This window comes from Euwallacea fornicatus, chromosome 34 (genome assembly GCF_040115645.1).
Source record: "Euwallacea fornicatus isolate EFF26 chromosome 34, ASM4011564v1, whole genome shotgun sequence".
NCBI classification, from domain to species: Eukaryota; Metazoa; Arthropoda; class Insecta; order Coleoptera; family Curculionidae; genus Euwallacea; species Euwallacea fornicatus.
This window is the reverse complement of record NC_089574.1, coordinates 1,281,081-1,301,585: the sequence shown is the minus strand read 5'-3', so window position 1 is coordinate 1,301,585 and position 20,505 is coordinate 1,281,081. Positions and strand designations below refer to the sequence as shown.

At 36.4% G+C, this 20,505-nt stretch overlaps 2 protein-coding genes across 7 annotated transcripts; one reads left to right on the top strand and one right to left on the bottom strand.

Annotated features, from left to right (window-relative positions):
• Positions 1–316: 316 nt before the first annotated feature.
• On the bottom strand, positions 317–15,686 carry LOC136348666 (mitochondrial enolase superfamily member 1-like). 5 transcript variants are annotated; one of them, XM_066299684.1, is made up of 8 exons: positions 15,552–15,686; positions 14,911–15,115; positions 14,480–14,715; positions 14,286–14,425; positions 14,060–14,231; positions 13,919–14,008; positions 13,636–13,852; positions 7,862–8,043 (listed from the first exon to the last, which is right to left on the bottom strand). In XM_066299684.1, the coding sequence occupies exons 1-8, from the start codon at positions 15,616–15,618 to the stop codon at positions 8,010–8,012; spliced, it is 1,161 nt and encodes a 386-aa protein (XP_066155781.1). In that variant the 5' UTR covers positions 15,619–15,686; the 3' UTR covers positions 7,862–8,009. The 5 variants fall into 5 exon arrangements, with proteins under 5 accessions (XP_066155780.1, XP_066155781.1, XP_066155782.1 ...); XM_066299685.1 differs by having other exon boundaries at positions 14,063–14,231; XM_066299687.1 differs by having other exon boundaries at positions 14,911–15,162; positions 15,552–15,656.
• A 949-nt stretch (positions 15,687–16,635) lies between these two features.
• Positions 16,636–19,569, top strand: LOC136348685 (RB1-inducible coiled-coil protein 1-like). 2 transcript variants are annotated; one of them, XM_066299748.1, is made up of 4 exons: positions 16,636–16,760; positions 18,491–18,701; positions 18,977–19,091; positions 19,331–19,569. In XM_066299748.1, exons 2-4 carry the CDS (start codon positions 18,499–18,501, stop codon positions 19,532–19,534), a joined length of 522 nt encoding a protein of 173 aa, XP_066155845.1. In that variant the 5' UTR covers positions 16,636–16,760; positions 18,491–18,498; the 3' UTR covers positions 19,535–19,569. The 2 variants fall into 2 exon arrangements, with proteins under 2 accessions (XP_066155845.1, XP_066155844.1); XM_066299747.1 differs by lacking the exon at positions 16,636–16,760 and adding an exon at positions 17,121–17,321.
• The last annotated feature ends 936 nt before the right edge of the window (positions 19,570–20,505 follow it).

Here is a 20,505-nt window from a genome sequence, read left to right as displayed (position 1 = left end):
ATGATTGTTTTTTATGGGTGTTGGTTTGATCTAGACCCAAACCAATTTTTAAAGAACTTTTACAGATTGGCATCATTTATACAGGGTTCTACAGGGTTGATGGGAGGTCGGACGTTTAAAACATCCCATCATCGCAATGAGGGCAGAAGTGTCAACGTTCTGGGCTAAAAACACATGAAAATGCGGCATTTTTTTTCTTACAAGTAAAAAAAAATCGGTTAGGAAACCGACGACGGAAGAGTGGACATATCGAGACTGTAAAGAAATAAAAATGAACAGGATGGTTCAGTCAAAATGACAAAAATAATAATTAACATTTGTTTCTAAATATGTATTTTAAACGGAACCTATAGTGCCCATTAGCGCAGGGTAACTCCCAAATTCGGAAAAAACAGGTAATTTTCATAAGGATATTTACAATCGTTGCTGTTCGGGATTACCGTGCTGGCAAAACTGGTAAATTACATTGGGAGGTAGGGCCTTCCATTTTATTATGTAAATTACTTCCTGGGATCGTGGAACAAGCCCTTTGCGAACATGGACTGCCACTCCGATCCATTGGGGTATTCGTAAGCAGCTATTGCTTCAGCTTTAATCGTGGTGCTGTATCCTGGAGCCTGAAAGCAAATGTGTATTAACAAAACGACGTTTAGAAATACCGAGCGGATCACGTACTTCTTCGTCAGAACACTTTGGAGAATAAGAAACGGCAATTACCTCAAGTCTTGTGTGCCATCACGGTAAGTCATCTCTCCTCTTAAAGAAATAGTTTCGCTAGTGCCTATTATGTCGGAAACCGATGACAATATCAAAATTTGTGATGACACACCCTGTACATTCACACGCGTTTGCAATCATCGCGCATGTCTCGTGTAGTCTGGTACTCCATTGCTTTCTTGACGTTTGAAATGTGACTTTATATGCTGTTTCTAGAGTCATATCTTACGGACGATTTGAATTTTTCCGAAATAACGTTTGCATTCCCGCAAAACAACTTTGACTTGACCTTAACCGGACATAGATTACAATGCCTGAAAATGAAATAAATGGTCACATTTCAACCGTCATTACCTTGGAAACCATTAAAAATTAGAAAATCAGCTATATTATAAGACACTTGCGCGATGACTCTAGAAAGTTCCAAATATACCGAGTGTTCCACTTAAAATTTGAACGTGGCCATTGGTTTTGCATACAAGTAGCAACTGACCACTGGCGGAACTATTTTTCATTGGTGCATTATGACTTACTGTGAGCGTAGATTCGAAGCAGTTGTCTTTTTTTATTTTCAAATATGTTCTGGCGAAGGAGTGAATCATACCGTATAGAATTGGTTCATATACCGGGTGATCCCATTTCTAGTGACTAACGGATTAATATCCTGGCGAGCTTATTCGAGACATCATCTTCGTTAACGAATATGTTTTGGGGTAATTAGGCCACAGCGGGGGTACTCCCAGAAGTAACTGACCTGGCATACAGATGGCGCTTTTTTCGTCAAAAATTTGCGTATATTACAAAGCTCATGTCCAACGTTTGAGGTGGTACGTTGGTTTGTGTTTTTTGGGCCCGTTTTTAGCGAACGCTTTTAGAGATTTTACATGGAACAAATCATGGCAAACAACATGGAAAAAATCGGTGTATGATTCATTAACTTTATTTAAAAAATCTTAAACCATTCAACTTCAAAGCGAAGTTAGATTCTACTTTGGGAGAACCTGGTGACGACGAGTTCCACAGTAATTGACCCAACGAGATGATCAGTTTTTTGAGATGTACGTAGAATAGTTTTTATTGACTACTTCTCTAGAGGAAAAACAACAAACGCAAAATTTGATACAAATTTATTGCGGCATTTGAGCAGTGAAATTCGGAAAAAGCGATCGCATTTGCTGGAAAAGGGCTCGTTTCATCAAGACAACGCACCAGTCCACACTTTCGTCATCCCGTTGGCCAAAATCGATTAATTGGTTTCGAACTGTTTACTCATCCACTCTATTTGCCAAATTTAGCCCTCGCAGATTATTTCGCATAATATTTCCAAATTTGAAAAAACGACCCGGTGCAAGGATATTGGCCAATAATGGAAAGGTGGAGTCCGAGGTTGATGACCATTTTCAACGTTCAAAGTTTCTTGCTGTAAACGTGGTAGGGAGGCCCATTAGAACATCACCGGAAAAAATGAGTCAATCTCAAAGGGGACTATGTTGAAGAATAATGTAATAAAAAATTGTTTTAAAGTGTGTTGGATCAGGCACTTCTGGGACTATCTTCGTATAGTGTCAACAAGAGATGGGATCAGGAGTGAAACTGAAACATGATTCACCCACCTTCGGAGCAGTGTAGTGAGCGTTCTTAATAACACATGGATTCACGAAATGTTCATGTTGCTGGTCGACGAATTCAACCATGCGTCCTTCACTAGTTCCAGACAGGGCCACGTAGTCCCACATTTGCAAATGTTGGACCATCTCGCACAGACCCACGCCACCAGCATGAGGGCACACTTTTACTGAAAAACAATCGTTTAATGACAATTGAGTAATCGAAAAAATGCTGTAAAATAGTTACAGAAATCCCTCAAAAAGCTCAATTGAATAGATTTTTTTTTTCAAATTTATACTAATTTTGACAAAATTTATAAGTCGTGATAAACTCAAAATGCTCAGTAATGAACAAAATTCCTTCCAACGTTCTTCTATCGGTAATTAACTCTTTGAAACTCGTTGTTATGGTTCACATACTACAGAATGAGCTTAGTAAGTTATAACTATCACGTCCCACGAACTAGAATGCTCCTGTACCTCCCAATTTGCGAGCCATCAGGTAGACACTCAAAATTTCATTGACGCCTCCAATGCGAGCTGAGTCAATTTGACAATACTCCAAAGCTTGGGCTTGCATGAACTGTTTGAAAAGGACACGATTGCAGCACATTTCACCGGTGGCCACAGCAATTCCATATGGTTTTAGCGCCCTTGCAATTTCGGCATGGCCCAAAACATCATCAGGACTGGTCGGCTCCTCGATCCAGAGTGGTTTGAACGGGGCCAGGTGCTTCATCCACTCGATGGCTTCTCGGACTTCCCATACTTGATTCGCATCCACCATCTGGATTGAGTTATTGTACGTTTTTTATTCGCCTCACCCCCATATTCTCTGTGGGTAAAAGCCGAACTTAAAATCTAAGTTGATGATTATACGTGGAAATTTGTCGATTTAAGCCATGTGTTAATTAATTAAGTTCGGCTTTGGCTTAGGGAGAATATAGGGGTTCGTGGGTGCATAAACGCAAATAACTTGAGGGTGAATTTTCGAATTAATTGAGCACTGTTCGAGGGCCCATTCCACACTCCGAGTAATCCAGTTTTGGGTCCAGGATTAATGAACATATTGCTGTGCATGTACTTACCAAAGTTCTGTCGTATCCTATAATGCTCCTTAATAGTTTACATCTGTTGATGTCGTCTTGTAAGTTTTTGCCCACTTTGACTTTAAATGCTGTATAGCCCATGTCTAAGTATTTCTGGGCCAGTTGTGTGATTTTTTCATCTGAGTATCCCAGCCATCCTAGACAGCAACCGAGCGCAGTTGAAAAAAATAATGAAAAAGCACTCTGTGTATTTTGAAAAATGCTGATTTGAAACGGGGACACCCCGAATAAAACCTTCAAGCATGAACTGAACCAAAAAAATGTATTCTAGGGAATTTGCCGCATCTTAAAATGTTGGGATCCGCCAATGATTTAAACCCTTTGCGGGTACCGTTATCTAGATCGGATTGATCCCTATCAGCTAATTTTGAGCCAGTCCATTTGGCTTAAAATCGGTTAACAGGGATCAATCTGATCTAGATTTGTTTCACCAAAAACCTCTTCAGCGCATAATTTTGAATAAATATTTTTGCGAGGCCAAAAATATTTATTCAAAATCGTTGCTGGACGCAATTTTGAATTGAGGAACAGAGCGGAAAAAGAATGGAATAGCGCAAGCGTTGAGAACATAATTTTCAAGAAAAATGAAAAAATCAATTGAAAGATGTAAAACTGAATGGGTACTGTGAAAGCAATTGCTCATCGAACGCAATTTCGCCCAGGATCAAAAGGAAGAGAAATTCTGGACAATTGCTGAGCACTAAATCATCCTGAGACGTAAATGAGGTGCTGTACATTGAGCAGCGTGAAAACGTCCAGACTCTCATGAATTTTGTTTACACTGCGGCCCTTTTACCTGTAGATCTGCCACTAGCAAATACGGAACGAGAAGATATTATCATTTCAAATAAACCGGATATATTAAAAAGGTAACGTTAAATGGATTGCGAGAAGGAGCCGATAACTAAATCAAAAATATACAGGGTGTCCCAGAATGAGGGGGTCCACGCTCAACCACATATTCCTTGGTCAAAAATATATCAATTCGTGGTGATATACCATACAGGTCGAATGCTAAACACACCAGAACTTTTTTATTCGTTTATGCAGACGGTTGGCTTTTTTTATAAAATTCTCGATCAGTTACGCAATTTTTTTTATCTCTTATTGAATTTTGATTTGGAGCCTCCATTAGACGAAAGAAAATTAAAATTGCTGATAATGTCAGCCCCTCTTCAATGGCCACCTAAATCTCCAGATCTAACTCCCTGCGACTTTTCCATTTGGGACACGCTAACATCTCAGGTATACGCTGTTTCTATTCAAAATGAAGACCACCTAAAAAGTAGAATCTTGCAAGCAGCTGATGGAATTCGCAGTGATCCAACGATGTTGCGAAGAATGAGTTTTAATTTTTTTCGACGTGTAAATTTCCGCACCCAAAAACGGGGTGGTCACGTTGAGCACTTATTAAATTGACTGTTTATTGCTGAAAGGCGTTAATTGACTGGCATTATCAACGATTTTAATTTTTTTTCGTCTGATGGAGGCTCCAAATCAAAATTCAATAAGAGATAAAAAACGAATTTCATAAAAAAAACAAACCGTCTGCATAAACGAATAGAAAAGTTCTGGTGCATTTAACATTCGACCTTGTAGCAACTGACCACTACCCCGGGTGATTTTACCATAATAAGCCCCGTCGAATGTACCTCGAGAAGCAGAAAGATTATGCACCAAATTTCGTGGAAATTCATTTAGCTATTTTCGACTTATCTGCAAAACTTAAAAAAAAAAGGGAGACTTTAAGAGCTTGTATCTCCAGAGGGAGACAATTTCGTATATAAGTATATCACCATGAATTGATGTATTTTTGACCAAGGAATATGTGGTTAAGCGTTGACCCCTCATTCTGGGACACCCTGTAGAAAAAAAATGGCATTAATGTCAAATTAAATGATCAAAAAAGTGCGCATTAACTGACATCTTTCTGCATATAAGAAAAGTCCCTTATACTCCTATATAAAGTGCGCACGCGTGCGAGTCTCCGAATACGCCACTGCAAGACGTAACACCGTTTTGCAGTGCATTTCGTCAGAATTTCCTGACAATTTTCGACGAATCTCGAATGACATATGATATTTATGAGAATGAACTGGTGCGTTACTCGATGGCACAAAGGGTGTCTTTTCTACGCTAATTTTGCTACGATTGAGCACCTCGACGAAACGTAAACTTCGAGACGTTCTCGACATTCTCGTTGATGAGAAATTGCGTTTTTATGTTAATTTTTCATCAGTATGTCATTTAGTATGGTTTATTACGCATAATGTGATATCCGCACGTTAGTGCGCTTCGAGGATAAGCGTTTCTAAACTAGAAGCATATAAATTACGAAATATTAAACATTGACATGTTATTTTCATCCTCGCTGAATGATATATGCAATTAATAAATTATGGTTTAATTCCCCGTCACGGGATGCGAGATTACGTAGATTTACAGTAGAGTTCAGCTAGAACGGACCCTCAAAGGAGCTTAGTTTTGGCCCGTTATAATTTGAAGTCTGTTATAAATGAATATCAATTAAAAATAAATATGTACGCAAAACTGTATTTGTTATTTTAGAACAGAATAGAAATTCTAAACTAAACACACAAAAATAAGATGATGATGGGTAGAGCGACAGCGCCATCTTGTGAGGAAGAACTGTAGTTACTACTACCGTCGCTACTAAAGGGCCAAGTGTTGGGGGGATTCCCTTCTGGACTGGAGAACTCGTCAATGCGGAAAAAGAAGGTGGAGGGAAAGGGAACGGACAGTTGAAATATGGAAGGGCAGAGCGGCAGTCGGATAGTGGTAAACTCGTTGGTTTGTCCTTCTACAGATTTTTAATGAATGTCCATGCATTAAACGTGAAGAATATTCCGAGTATTGTTCCGATATATACATCTAAGAAATCTCTATAATTATTCAATGAAGTCCATAGTAACAGGTTATGTATTGTTGAATGGATTCAAAAAATGGTCTGTTATAAAAGAGTCTATTAAAACAGAAAATTTTACATAAGATTTAAATTGAAGCAGACACGGACCAGATACGTAGTATGTTATATACGAGGTATTTCTCACTACAGGATCTATCATAACCAGACTCTACTGTATACATTTATTAACATGTCGGTTAATTGTCGCTAACCTAATAAGTACCATTGTCGCCAGTCGTGGATAAAGGAAATAAACAAAACTACCCACCTGCTTGAGTGGTGTAACACGGATATCCCGTTTCAAGTAATTTCTTCTGTCTAGCCTCCTTTCCAACTTGCCCTTGGTTTAAAAGCTCTAAGGCCTCCTCTTTGGTGACACAGTTCGTCACATATCTGAAATCGATGACTGAGAGGAGAACTTCGGGATCCAGGTCCGCCAGCAACTGCCAAACGGGTTTTTTCAACAATTTGCCCCAAAGATCCCAAAGGGCGTTGATGATTGCTGCAGTTGCTAGGTGGGTCACTCCTTTTTCTGGACCAATCTGAAGAGAAATTAACATCGAGAATCATTAAATTTAAATGAGAAAATTTTGCTTGGAAAAATAGATGAATAATTTGAGTTAAATAGAATCTAAGAGAGGAGATTTTCGCAAGGACATTCTGTTTGATAAGTATCTACTTTCAAGCGAATTATGGTAAAATTTAATTATTTATGAAACATACGTTTGTGTTTTTCACTGCCTCAATCACCCTAAGTACCATTAAGCTTTAGGAAATGTTAACATGCGAATAATCTCAATTTTAGAGTTAGTAGTACTAACATTGTAATAAAACCCATAAAACTACTGAAGAATCATTAAAAAAATCATTAAGCCCAAACTAAGTCGCACTAAGCCGAAGCTTGAATGCTTTCACGACCTAATCAGATTTTGAAAATCACGACACATAGCATGCATACTGGATGTCCTACCGGGAACCGCCATTGAACATTTTGGGAAAACTACGAATAGCAAAGTTACGAAAATTTAGTGGTTTTGCGAGAGCCTTTAGCAACCTCATCTAAAATATTTTCAATGACGTCAACTGTGACGTCAACTGTGTCGACTTCCGGTACGACCGGAACTGTCCGGTGGTACCGGAAGTCGACATTTGTTTATTTTAAATGTAATTTCCTATATAGTATTGCGTTTATTGATACTACGTTCAATTTTAATATTAAAATTAGTTTTATATAACTAACTTTTTTATTTAAGTGTATATGACTTATGTTAGATAAAAATTACATTTTTTTGGCATTTCCATTTTCCGTAGATGCGTCTGCCGTGTTCGGTAGGATTCCCGGTAGGACCCCTACATAGAGATTGTACCTGATATAAACACTGTCCTCTGACCAAGTTTACTAGAGAATTTCGGACATTTCGAAAGGAGACCATTTACATTTTTTCAAATATGAAGTTGCGCCTACCCATCTGATTTGACCCTCACTGGTCAAAGATCTCCAGAAAGTGGCGAAGTCCCTATATATGTCCGTGACCACTTGTCCCAACACCAAGTAACTTAATGACTTGACTGCTTGGACGACTATTTCGGTGCCTCTTCCAGTGGTGAAAGTTAAACCGCTGCCCTCCAATCCGGTCGCGAGCTTGATGGTTACATATGCGCATGAGTAGTCTGGATCAGTATGCTGAGAAAGAGGTTCTACATTTATTAACTAAGAAACGGCGAAAAATTAAAATAGAAATTATACCGTGTGTCTCTAAATTCTCCCCCGCCCCCTTAAATAAAAAAAAAATTACGCAGCGTCAAATAGGGCTTAAAATACTGTGTTCTGACGTCTGTGTACTTTTGTAAATTTTGCTGACGTCACCATGCTTCAAGAACTCAAGTTCTGCAAGAAAAATTGCGGCAATAAAAGCGACCTCCGGAAGTGGCAAAATAATTTAGATTTCATTAGTGCCTTGATGTAGGTAAAGCACCCTTGGAGCAGCTACAGCATATCAAGAAATTCTTCAAATCCGTACATAATAGTAGGTATAGTAGAACAAACAAATTGAATACTACATGTATTCACAGACCTCAAAGTTACATATGACTAATCTCAACACTTCAATATTCCAGCTTCGTTCTTGTGATCCCAATGAAACTGATTAAAAGTTACAGTCACGTTTGCACAAGTAACCTTCAGTGTTTAGCATGTTTTGAAATAATGGCTTGTTTAACCCCTTCATACTGGATTGTTGCATGGGAGCATTCGGTGTATATCTTTTTAGAAAATTTCTTAAACAACAAAGATAACACTGGCAGCGACGAATTTCTGACAATGTTTTGCTACTGATATTGTCAGTAAGGTCGAATCATAGGTAAACAGTACCACCGAGATAATTAGTCGAATATTGACGCGTTTAGCGTGTCTTGAACAGTTTTCAAAATGCAGCGAGTTTTGTAATGACGGTTTCGACCCGGCTTAACAAATGAAGATGAACGCTAAAAGGTGTAGTAAAAACTTAAGAAGATTAAGGCATGATGCGACTTAGTGCTACAGCTCCGCCCTTAACCAACATGAAGACCCCAAAGTCCGGCCTCGATCCCATTAGACCTCATCAGGTCTACTGGCTTGAGATGAACCGAACGGGCGAGATCTGAGCCGCTCTTCGAGGTGCTCGAGTTAATTGAACGCAGCGCTAAAATGAAACGTTAACGCGTAATAGGCCTTAAGGTTCTTAGGCTTAATTTTTTTGTTTCGTTAAGTTACTTCAACTATTCTACCCTGTTTTAATGATAAATTACATATCCAATGAATTTGTAACGTTGTATTGGCGTACTCACGTAACATAAAGAATAATCTTCTATAAACACAACATTTTGAAGCATAAATTCATTAAAAAATATTTGCAGATTAGATGTTATCTAAGAATGTACACTTCATTCGAATAGAATATTTAATTTTAAAAACTCTCGTGGTACCACTCGTCTTAATATTTATTAAAAACTTGAAGCTCTCTTGGGTAATAATATTGACTTAACAAGACTGTGGCTAAATTGTATAATGAAGATCGAGCACCGTTCCCACACCCAACATTGCTTGATATCGTCACAGTGTCATCGTTTGAAATAAATCATACTAATTATCATTGTCCTTAGAGGGGGAAATAACGCTCTCACGGATACATGAAGTTTAAGGTACTATGTGCCTATTTGGTACTAAATATTAATGAACGAGGCTTAATGAAACGAATTAATCTCGATTGAAACTGAATCGGTTGAGACTCATACGAACACCCTGGTGAACAAAAGTATCCATCCGAGCCCTTAGCAGAAGGTGACCTATTCTCAGTTAGCTTTAACGAGAATAGTGTCCAATTCCAACAGAGCAAAAACCCCTGCTGGTGCTGTTGATTTTTTCCAAAAATTAAAAAAAGAAAAATGAGTAGACGTAGAGAACATATGTAATATAAAGTAAATTGGAAGGTACCTGTTAATCGATTGTTAATCGAACTCGCAGTTTAAGCTCCCAAACGAATCATGCACTTTTTGAGAGACCAACTGTTTTACTAACCTACTAACCTGAACTAACCTGAACTAACTCATAAAAAATTGTAATATCTACTAATCTAGAATTTGACATGTAAAATTAAACCCCGAAATATACAGGGCGTTTCATAAGCATAGCGAGAAACTTTCAAGGTAAGTAAAGCTCAGAAAAAGAAATATCCAGATGAAATAAAGTTAGGTCCGAAATCGTTTCCTTTCCGAGATGCAGTGTTTATTTATTTATTTTTTTGTTAATATTCCAAAAATGGTTTGAGACAAGGACATGAAAATAAGGGCGCCCTGTGGCGGGATGAACGAGCATGTGCTTGAGCAAGGAGACTATTTCCACCAGTGGCATTTGTACAACCATTCAACGTTTATACATGTGGAAATGGCTCAGAATTTAACGGAACCATACTTAAAAAAAAAGTATTATTTTGCAATGAGGCGTTTCTCGCACCCGTTGGTCTCTATGTCATCTATCTTTACTGAGAGAAAATTACATTGATTTCTCTTAGAGAATTTTAACCAAACCTATATCAGATTTTTGATGGGTAGAGGAATGAGAAAATTTTTTTTTTTTTTCAACACGGCCACTTGAAGAACAAAATGCTAAGAGGCCATTTTTATTAAAAATTAATGGAACATTAATAAATATATATTCGTATTAAAACAGTTAGTGGCGTACCATTTTTTTTTAATTAAAAAAAAAATCCCCTTGAATAGTCGGGGCACGGGCGCCACTGACGTAGCTGGGAATATTCTGGCTACTCCAGAACGCCCCACCCTATCGTGTCCCTAATCTCACGTCCTTGTCCCAAACCGTTTTTGAAATATTTAAAAAATAATGAAATAATAAAATAAACATTATATATCTTGGAAACGAAGCGATTTCGGGCCTAAGTTTAGTCGATCTAAATATTTAATTTTAAGAGCTCTATTCCCCTCAAAATTTGTCAGTATGTTCATAAAACACCCTGTAAAAATAAGACCCGATTGTCGCTATCCTGTTACATACGCTTAACTAACCACGATTAAATTGCAACTTAAAATATAGGCCCAAATTCAGCTTTCCCCAAATTCACGTGACTTGAACCTGACGACTGATGGTACGTTACCAGCAGCACTCACCATAGCGTCGGACCCATCGGATTGCATTGACGTCGGAAATCGAATGTCCCTCACGTCCACTGAGACCACTTTGAGATTTTGCTCTGTAGACGTCATCGTGACCTTCGTGCCGACAACTTTGGCAAGAAGTACCGGATTCACGTTCCGCACAGAAGCACTGTGATCCTGCAACTCCAGCTGCTATTTATAAGCTTCAGTATTGTCGGAACAATATCGTTTATCAGAGATGCTTGTGACCCAAGGGGGTACTGACACGCAGCGATACCAAGCAGTCGGGTTTGTGCAACAATTTATGGAAAATATTGTTATAGCGCAAAAACATCTGATTCCAATTGTTGTATTAGGGAGTAATTAATCTACGCAATGTTGTTTGAGAGTTTAAAATCCTGATGGTACCGAGTACGATATTCGTATGGCAAACGTGTTTTGTATTATCGCCGTTCATTGGTTTTTGATCTAATTATTAGAAGAGATCAAATCTGGAGTGTCGTTGGGTTGGCCACTACCAAGTACGTCTTGGCAGCTAGAATAACCGGTTTTAAACTCTGCCATCCAATATTTTACAGTTTGTTGACCAAACAGCAGATTCCCTCAGAGTAGAATCTAACTCTGCTTTGAGCTTGGAAGGACCAAGACCTTTCCAATGAAAGTATTGAAGCACAGATCGATATATCTTTAAAAAATCTTTAAAAGCGTTCGTTAACGACGGCTTCGAAAGAAACACAAATCAAAGTAGCACCTTCAAACTTTATACGTAAGCTTCTTCACCCTTTCGATGCCCCACACGTATATATGCGGTTAACGCAAAACATTCCTGAACGTATACAGGGTGTTTCGAAACGTGTGTCGGAAAATGAAGGGCGCGATTCTGTGGCTCGTCATAAGAAAAATATTTCCGATTAACATGGGTCAGCAAACGCACCGTTTTCGAGATACAGGGTGACAAAAAAAAATCAGTTTTTTGATAATATCTCAGGAATCGTCTGAAACACAGAATTCATGTTTTGTTTACCTAGTATGATTAATATTGGTTACGTTTGGAGTGCTACTTCAATTTTTTTTCCATATACTAGAAACGGAGATTTTAGGGCTGCGTGAGATTTTTTTGCACCTAATTTGTACGCCGCTGGGAAAATTAGCATTTTAGAATCACAAAAATTGTTGAAAATGGCCTCCTCCCGTGGTAATGAAGGCCTCCAACCTACGTCTTGATGACTGACGTACCCGTTCGAAAATGCCTGCAGTGTTACGGATCGTATAGCAGGATATAACAATGCGATTCTTCAGTTCTTCGACAGTTATTAATTTCTGTAAACTAAATTTTTTAAGATCTGGGGACCGAGAAGGCCAAGTCTGTAGACCAATTGTTGTGATTCTAAAATACTAAATTTCGCAGTGGCGTAAAAATTGAGGGCAAAAAAAACACAAGCAAACCCTAAAATCTCCGCCCCAGGCATATGGGAAAAAATTGAAGTAGCGCTCAAAACGTAACTAATATTAATGATAATGCGTGGTCAAAATCTGAATTCTTTATCTCAAACGATTCCTGAGATATCGTCAAAAAACTGAAAAAAAACTGTCTTGAAACATTATATCTCGAAAACACTGCGTTTTCGGACCTATGTCGATAGGAACTCTTTTTCCTATAACGAGGCAAAGAATCACACTCTTCATTTTTGAAACGCCCTGTAGATACGGATAGTCAAAATAAAAGTTTTACAAGCATAAACTGTCTCCACCGTTTATTTACCAAGATGGAAACACCAGGTATAGATGTCAAAAAGGCAATGTTTTTTTTTGGCTATTGCTGTGCTGTGAAAGGTACCATACTCTGAAATTTTATTTAAAAATTTTTTTATTTCTTTTTTGGAATAAACTTCATTTTTGATTCTAGTATTCCTGTACCTAGTCCATCACTACTTACCATACCGCCGCATCATAGACCGACACATACATTTAATTGCAATGCGTTACAATGCCCTTATCGTACGTTTATGGACCAATGGAAAAATTCTGGCACATGGAAAACACTCAATTATATTAATAGAGCAGGGAAAAGGTCAAGTTTAGGTCTTTGAATATAGGCAAATTTAAAAAAAAAGCCGCCATCTATATGTCATATCAGGTACTTGGACAACCCTTGTACATTCTTTGTTCATAGTAGAACGTTTCTTTCCATATTGATTAGCTTTAAAATTTCTTTCAATAAAATTAAATTATATTAAAAATGCACCTATCTAATTATACAGGAAAATTCTTGACTTATATACATAAACTTGGGAAATATTAACTGAGCTCATACGATCGCTAGGCAGACTTGTAAATTATTGTAAATCATTAGAAAGACCAGGATGAGGCTCATCTAATAATGCACTTCGAGCCACTCAAAAGCAGGTCGCCTTTAAAAAGTTGCTATCAACAAATAAAGTTTTACTGAGCTTCATCATCATTTCGATAAAATACGTTGTGAATCGAAAAGAAAACGCAATGTAGAAGTGAATGGTGAAGAGGTCAACACGGGAACACGGGCTTCCCCGTATCAATGGAAGGGTTACAGTGGGGGTTTTTGATAAAATAATAAAACATAGGTAAAATGCATCACCTCTACGTCTACCTGCAATATCGACTACCGGATTCTGATCCCGACTCAGTGTGATCACTTGTAGTTGATTGAGACTCATTCTCAGAAGCATTGTTGCTGGTACTCTTCTTCTTAAAACCTCTTTTTTCCTTTTTATTCCCTTTCTTGTCTTGAGAGTCTGATGATTCACTTGAGTCTTCCCAACTTTCGTCACTACATTTCCAAAATGGTTTGCATTTCGATTTATTTGCTGAAAATTCAGAGCAATAATCACTGCTACTGTGTTCCGATGATGTGTCAAGTGTAACTCTAACACCTCTTTGCTTTTTCTTCTTTTTTTCTGGACCTTTAGAATTATTCACGTCTTCAACTTTTTCAGGCTTCGACTTAGTTTTATAGTTTTTATCTAAAATATTAATATCCAATAAAGGGCGTGGGCTCAACGTTGAAAACGAACCACCGCAAATACATCTACTGCTAACTTGAGAGCTCTCATCTTTAAATGAAGGTCGCTCATTCAAGTCTGCGAATGAAACCTGTTTGGGTTGTCTTTCTTGGTTTTCTACCAATGAATCAACCACAAGATTTATTGGGCTTTGAGTGGGTTTACGAAGATGCAGCTTTCTTGGCTGTAACAGCCTTAACAAATAATAAAAGTCATGAAACAAAGTGAAAATTATTACGCATGAAGAGTAATTCATCTGTGGAGTAGGAAAGGACAACTGAGTCGAGGAACTATTCTCTACTTTTTGACAAAGAGTTAAATTATCCTGCAGTCTAAGAGCATTTTCCAGTATACCAAGTCGTTCTCCTGGATACCCGCCTGAAAACGAACAAACCTCAGTATATTTACTTATTATTCATACACATTACTTACTCGATTCAAAAATCTGTAGGCGATGATTGGCCAAATCTGAAGTGGTAGTACTGCGATCTTGGTGAAACTTCAACTGGTATTGGTTTGTAGGTGGAAGAATGTGGTGACTGTAATACTCGTATTGAGAATAGTCGATAGATGAAGGGAAAAATGTATTTACAAGTGTCGAAGAAGATTGAGGATAATTGTATGAATTCAACGATGACGGTTGGGACGTGGGCGCACAGTTGCAATACCTATAAATTAAAGAAAAGTCCTTTGTATCAAAACTGCCAAGTTCCACGATATAGGTACTAATTTTTTTGTATTGTAATGTAAACTGCATAGAAATACAAACTTTATTTCACCTACAGATTTATCACAGTACTGTGGGCTTTGAGAACTTACACCTATTGCATAAATATGTAATATATTACAGGCGTTCTACTTACTGGCTACACCCCACATTTGTGTGTGGTGCAGAAAATGGATTAAATGTAAAGGTGACTCCACCGGGGAATGAATGCTTTTGAGCACATATGATTCTTTGGACACCGAACTGTCCAGTTAGTCTCCCAATAATCGAACTGTCACGTAAATCTTTTCTAGCTTGTGCTTCAGAAGATCTTAAGGCTTCATCGTGGATTGATGTTTTTGCTAGAAAATGCTTTTGCATTCACGTTTGTCCATTAGGTAGCTCATAGCTACTTAAGAATACAACCATCTAAATGGTAATCATTGGAAACATCTATATGAGAAGCCTCAAAGAAATGAAAAATTTTCTCCTATTTGATCAATTTTGGAGAGAAAGTATGGGACTAAGGACATGTAAGAAGGTTTAGCTGGCGAAAGAGCTGTTATAGGTATTTTTAAATCTTAACAAATCTTCTTCCAGATCGTTCTAAAAGACCTTAATTTTTTGCATTTCTTCGTTATTGGTACTATACGTACTCCCTCTGTGTTAACTCGACGTAGATGAGGAACTATTATATCCTTCATACTTGGCCTTAGGCAAAAAAGAATGCTTATAGCAATTTATTTTTTTTTTTAAGCGAATAATCAAAAAATATATCGCATAATTTTGTTTTCTTACCTGTTGACCAAAGTGCTTCATCATATGGTGCAAAATAAGTCGAAAAGGATGGATGATTTTGATTCATTAGAAACTACGAAAATTTGGATATGAACTTGTCAAAATTCGTATCATTCTGTTGGCAGTCAAAATTATTCAACAAGTGCAAAGATTTTTACTGGTTCGAGTATTAAAGAGGTGAGCACCGGTAAAAGTGCAATCGAGCACTTTTGGTCAGTTTATAAAATATACAGGCAAAAAGGGAGTTGTGGGAAAATTTGTTGATTATGGATTATAGTGGATTATTGTAAGATGAAGTTGAATAAGACTAGACTTTGGTGTTGGTCTTGTTCTCGTATGCAGAGTTTTGGTCTTACAAAATTAAAATGTTATAAAATCTATTTTTAATTTTTCAAATTTATACATTGGTGTTTCAAAGAGACGCTTGGGCACACACATTTTTAGTTTAAGTTTCTCTTTTTTTCAAATTAATTTTAATTTATACACAGTGGCCCTAAGGAAAGCAATGACTTTTGCAAGCCAGCATTAGGGGGCGTTAATCTGCACCTGTACTTAAGAAAAATTTTAAATGTCGTTAAACACAGAATGTATAGTAGACATTCAAAGATGCAGATTAAAATTTTTGTTTTTTTCTGAAAATTCCCTCATTAAACCTATTTTTCTCCAGTCTCCAAGTTTTCACCGTCAATATTACCGCAATTTATACGCCAAATAACTCGAGAAATCCTTTAAATTAACCGCCTTGACGAACTTTGGAAGTCTGCACAAATGTGGTCGCATTGTCTCTTTTAGATTCTGAAACGCAGAGACATTTTCGTATCTATTTTCACGGTAATAAAGGAAGTTCGGCACAGATGGTATTTAAAGTATTCTTAATGTTAAATTAGAAGCCTGATTAGCTGGCTAGACCGAAAAATTCTACCTCAAAAATCGTGAAATTACCCTGAACATATCCATAAAAAATAAAACTAAAACAATCAGTTGCGACGAGTATGCCGGATAAATCTTACGCCATCTAGTCGCCAAAAAAGAAGACTGATGTCGTCAGCGGCGCCACCTCGTGAGAAAAGAAAATTAGGCCGAATACTTCGTATGAACAAATGATCGTTTTGTTTTAGGAAATTCACTTAAGCTTTGCTTCAACTGTTTTCGAAAATATAACGCCATTTCGATTTTGGGTCTCTCCAGCCATGAAGAACTAAATTAAACGTAAGTAATGAATTGCATAGTTTGATTCCTGTTAAAATCCGGCAAATTGATCTACATTAAACCGACCTCTGACAATCTTTGGAATTGCAATTGCAGCTGCATGACTAGGATGCTGAAGCAGTTTTAAAAGTTCAAATAAAATCACGACTATTGCAAGTCATTTGTCGGCAGTGAAATAGGGAATGTTGGAATTTGAATGCTTTAAACTTCCGACTTGAAAAGTCTAAATTAAACGTAATTAATTTCTTCGTAATTAAGTCTACAAAAAGCATGAATAATTGTCGGAAACATTGCTATAAGTGTTATTATCAATTTTGTCCTCTTTTCCTTTAATATTGTTTTTGACATATGACAGATTGAACTCTAACCTAAATCTTTAAACCAAACGAAAATAGATAAACTTCCAATTTTCAGTGGCAAAAAATAAGAGAATATATCTGCACACTGAACCTGCTAAATGTAAAATTATCAAATTTCTAGTTCTCTTAGACCCTTCATCCTTTAACCCAGAGATCTACTGAGTTATGGACAAATCAAGACTAGCATTCTACAATGAAGAAAGTATGTGTTCCTTAGATCCACTGTGAGCTCGAGATTGTTTGTGTTATTTTAAATTTGAATACCAAAAACAGTCTGTTAACACGGAAGTAGAGGCTGCCAAATTCTGTTTGTAAATACGTATATCCCAGGTGGATTGTTAGTTTTCTTCAACATTTGGGAATAATGCCTCAAACACCTGTAGGGGTTATTGTGGATGTAATAACATAGCATAGTGTTTTCAGTTAATTTCAACTGAGAATAGTGCCCAATTCCATCACAACAACACCTATTGTTGTGTGAGAAGTTGCTTCTCAAAAATTTTAAAATTTACTGACCAATTTCACTTGTTACTGAATCATCCTATGGTTATTGGTTCATGCTAGGAGGTACCTGTGATATTCAGCTCCAAGAATTTTATTACATGTATTTGAAATAACTTGATAATAGAGAAATTTCATGTTATAAATTAGAAATAATATTAAACATATAAATTTTCTTACGAAAATATATGATTTGTCCAAAAAGTCTGAAAATGCTCAATTACATTGAGAAATATTGGGATAAAATTTGGGACTTATGAATAAAGTAATGGAAAAGGCAACAATAGTTTTGCATGTGGTCCTGGTTGTCACTGATAGATGAGAAATTTAGGCATCTATAGTAGTGCAGTAATATGACTTGCAGTAGCTATGTGTGTCTGTAAGACCTTCATCATATGCCCTAATACAAAAATAGTTAAAGAAGGCAGTCATTTTGCTGAATTGGTGTGGATACCTGAGTTCATCTTTTGCCAACCATAACCAGAAAAACCTGCAAAATAAAATTGCTCAGTGAGTAAAGCAAAGTTTTGAATTCAACAGTGACGTTGATTGACAATTGTTCCCTTTCTGAGAAATCCAGGGACAAATTATTCCCATCTTATCTAATTCAAAATGAAATAAATCTTTTATTTATAAAACTACTTGTAATATTACTAACATCAGACAACCAGTTAAAAATACCGTGAATTATCAAATTTTGTTTTAACACCTCCTATATTTCCTGAGTTTTTTACTGAAAAATTTTGTTATTTTTGGACGCTGCAGATACGTCTATATTTTATATATGGTACATATCAAAATATTGAAAAAAGTTAACTTAGCTTAGTGGTTTGGTTTTCCCTTTTATTGGATGTAACTTGGCCTTTTAAGATGCCACAATGCAAGAAATATTAAGGAAATTAAAACTCCACCACATGGACGACATGCCACCAAATCTAAGGGATATTATTCAAAGATTTGAGATTAAAAATTCAGCAGAAACTGAGAAAGTTGAAGTGCAAAATAAAACTCTTAAGATATTGATATCAAAATATAAAGCCTTGAATGAAAAGTTGACTCAAAGAACCGAATCTTTGAGAAGGTGGGCTATACTTATTTTTTCATAATTCAAATCCCTACAGTCAAAAGCGCTCTTAACTAATGGGTTCATGTTCTAAAAGTCGTATTTTGGTGGTTCTTGTCTGTTCAACTTTAATTTGAATGATGAGCCTCCCCAGTTAAGATCTATTTTGATTGTACTTAAACCTTGCATGAACATAAAACTTTATTATTAAAATGCTTAGAATTCTGTATAAAATTTCACTTTTTTGTATTGTAAAATGAAGATTAAAATTAATAATATGCTTACACTTTCAGCATATTGCAACTTTCACAGCAAGACGTGGAAAAAGCATTGAAGCTAAATAATGAGGATAGACTACAACTAGAAACAAAAATTGAAAAATATGAAAGTTTACTAGTCAAAATTGAGGTAAAAATTATAATTTGTTATCACTACTTGATTAGCATCATGAAATTGTCAAAGAATAATACACTGTGCAATTACTGCCAAAACATTATCTTTCATAGGAGTGAGGCAATTTATTTGCACAAGCTGAAGACTGAAGAAGTGTGATAAGTGATTTGTATTTTATACTATACATTTTCTATGACTGCAGAAACTAAGAAGTATTCCTTAAACTGTATATTAATTTTGATTTTTTTTTCTAGCAAATGGATCCATGGTTAAAAGACCCTCATTTTGATTTACTGAACATGATGGCGAAACAAAACATTTTAAATCCTTACAAAGAAGAAAAGGAGAATTTGTTAAAAGAATTGAGTATCTACAAAGATTTGAAACCAGATATAAGTCAAGCAAGGCAGCAAGTTTTAGAGTTGTTTGATGAATTAAAATCTCTGGAAACAATTTAATGTTTATAATAAAATGTTTTTATAATTCCGCATAAGTCCTGCGATTTGTTTATTCTTCAAGTATTCAAATCAATGTTACTTCATCAGAAAGAATAGAACATTTTGAAATTTACCAACAGTACAGATATGTACGTATCGTTGGGTTGTCTAACACGTACATATTTTATTGTTAGTAAGTAATGCGTCATTTTAAAGAACATTTAATTCTCTATATTTTGGTGTCTCGTTCATTACATTCGACTATTGCGTTACCAAGTTAGGTCTTCTTGATCACTCTAAAATCATTTTTCCTGCTAGTGTTTTCATGACGTTGAAACTAAGATTTTTTATCAAGTATATCTGATAATTAGGAAATTGTTGTGATAAATCAATTTACCATCAAAAGAAAAGATTACTGAAACAAATATTTATCAATCTAACAAATTTCCTCGATCCTCGAAAACAAACATTTATTTATAATATAAATTTTTTATAGTTTATTTTTGTTTGCAATGGAATGCTGTTTTGATAAATTTTGAGATTATCTTCCTTGGATTGTGCCCAATTGAAATGAATAAAAATCGCACCATCGTTGTGTGGTACACTAAGAAACGCAAATTGAATCAAAGTAAAAATTTCGATGAGTGAAAAAGAGCCATAGGCGGATGTGAGATCGGGCAGTGGAGTGCGCCCTTTATCGAAAATAAATAATAACTGAAATTTCTCATCTTAATGGCTATGGCATTACACTTTTTTTCCACTGTGGTGCTAGTCTAAGTGGTTTTTGTCACTGTTTATATGTCCTTCGCAAGCATAAACACGCTTTTTATTATTTGTTTCCGCAGTTAGCCCGATGAGTTAGATGCTCGCAAAAAAGGGTATAAAATTATGTTTTGTAGTGTTTGAAGGCCATCCTAACGTTGTTGTCATTCCTCCTATAATTCGTACCGATTTCGATCCTTAGATGGTTCAGTTAAGTAGTAGCACGATAA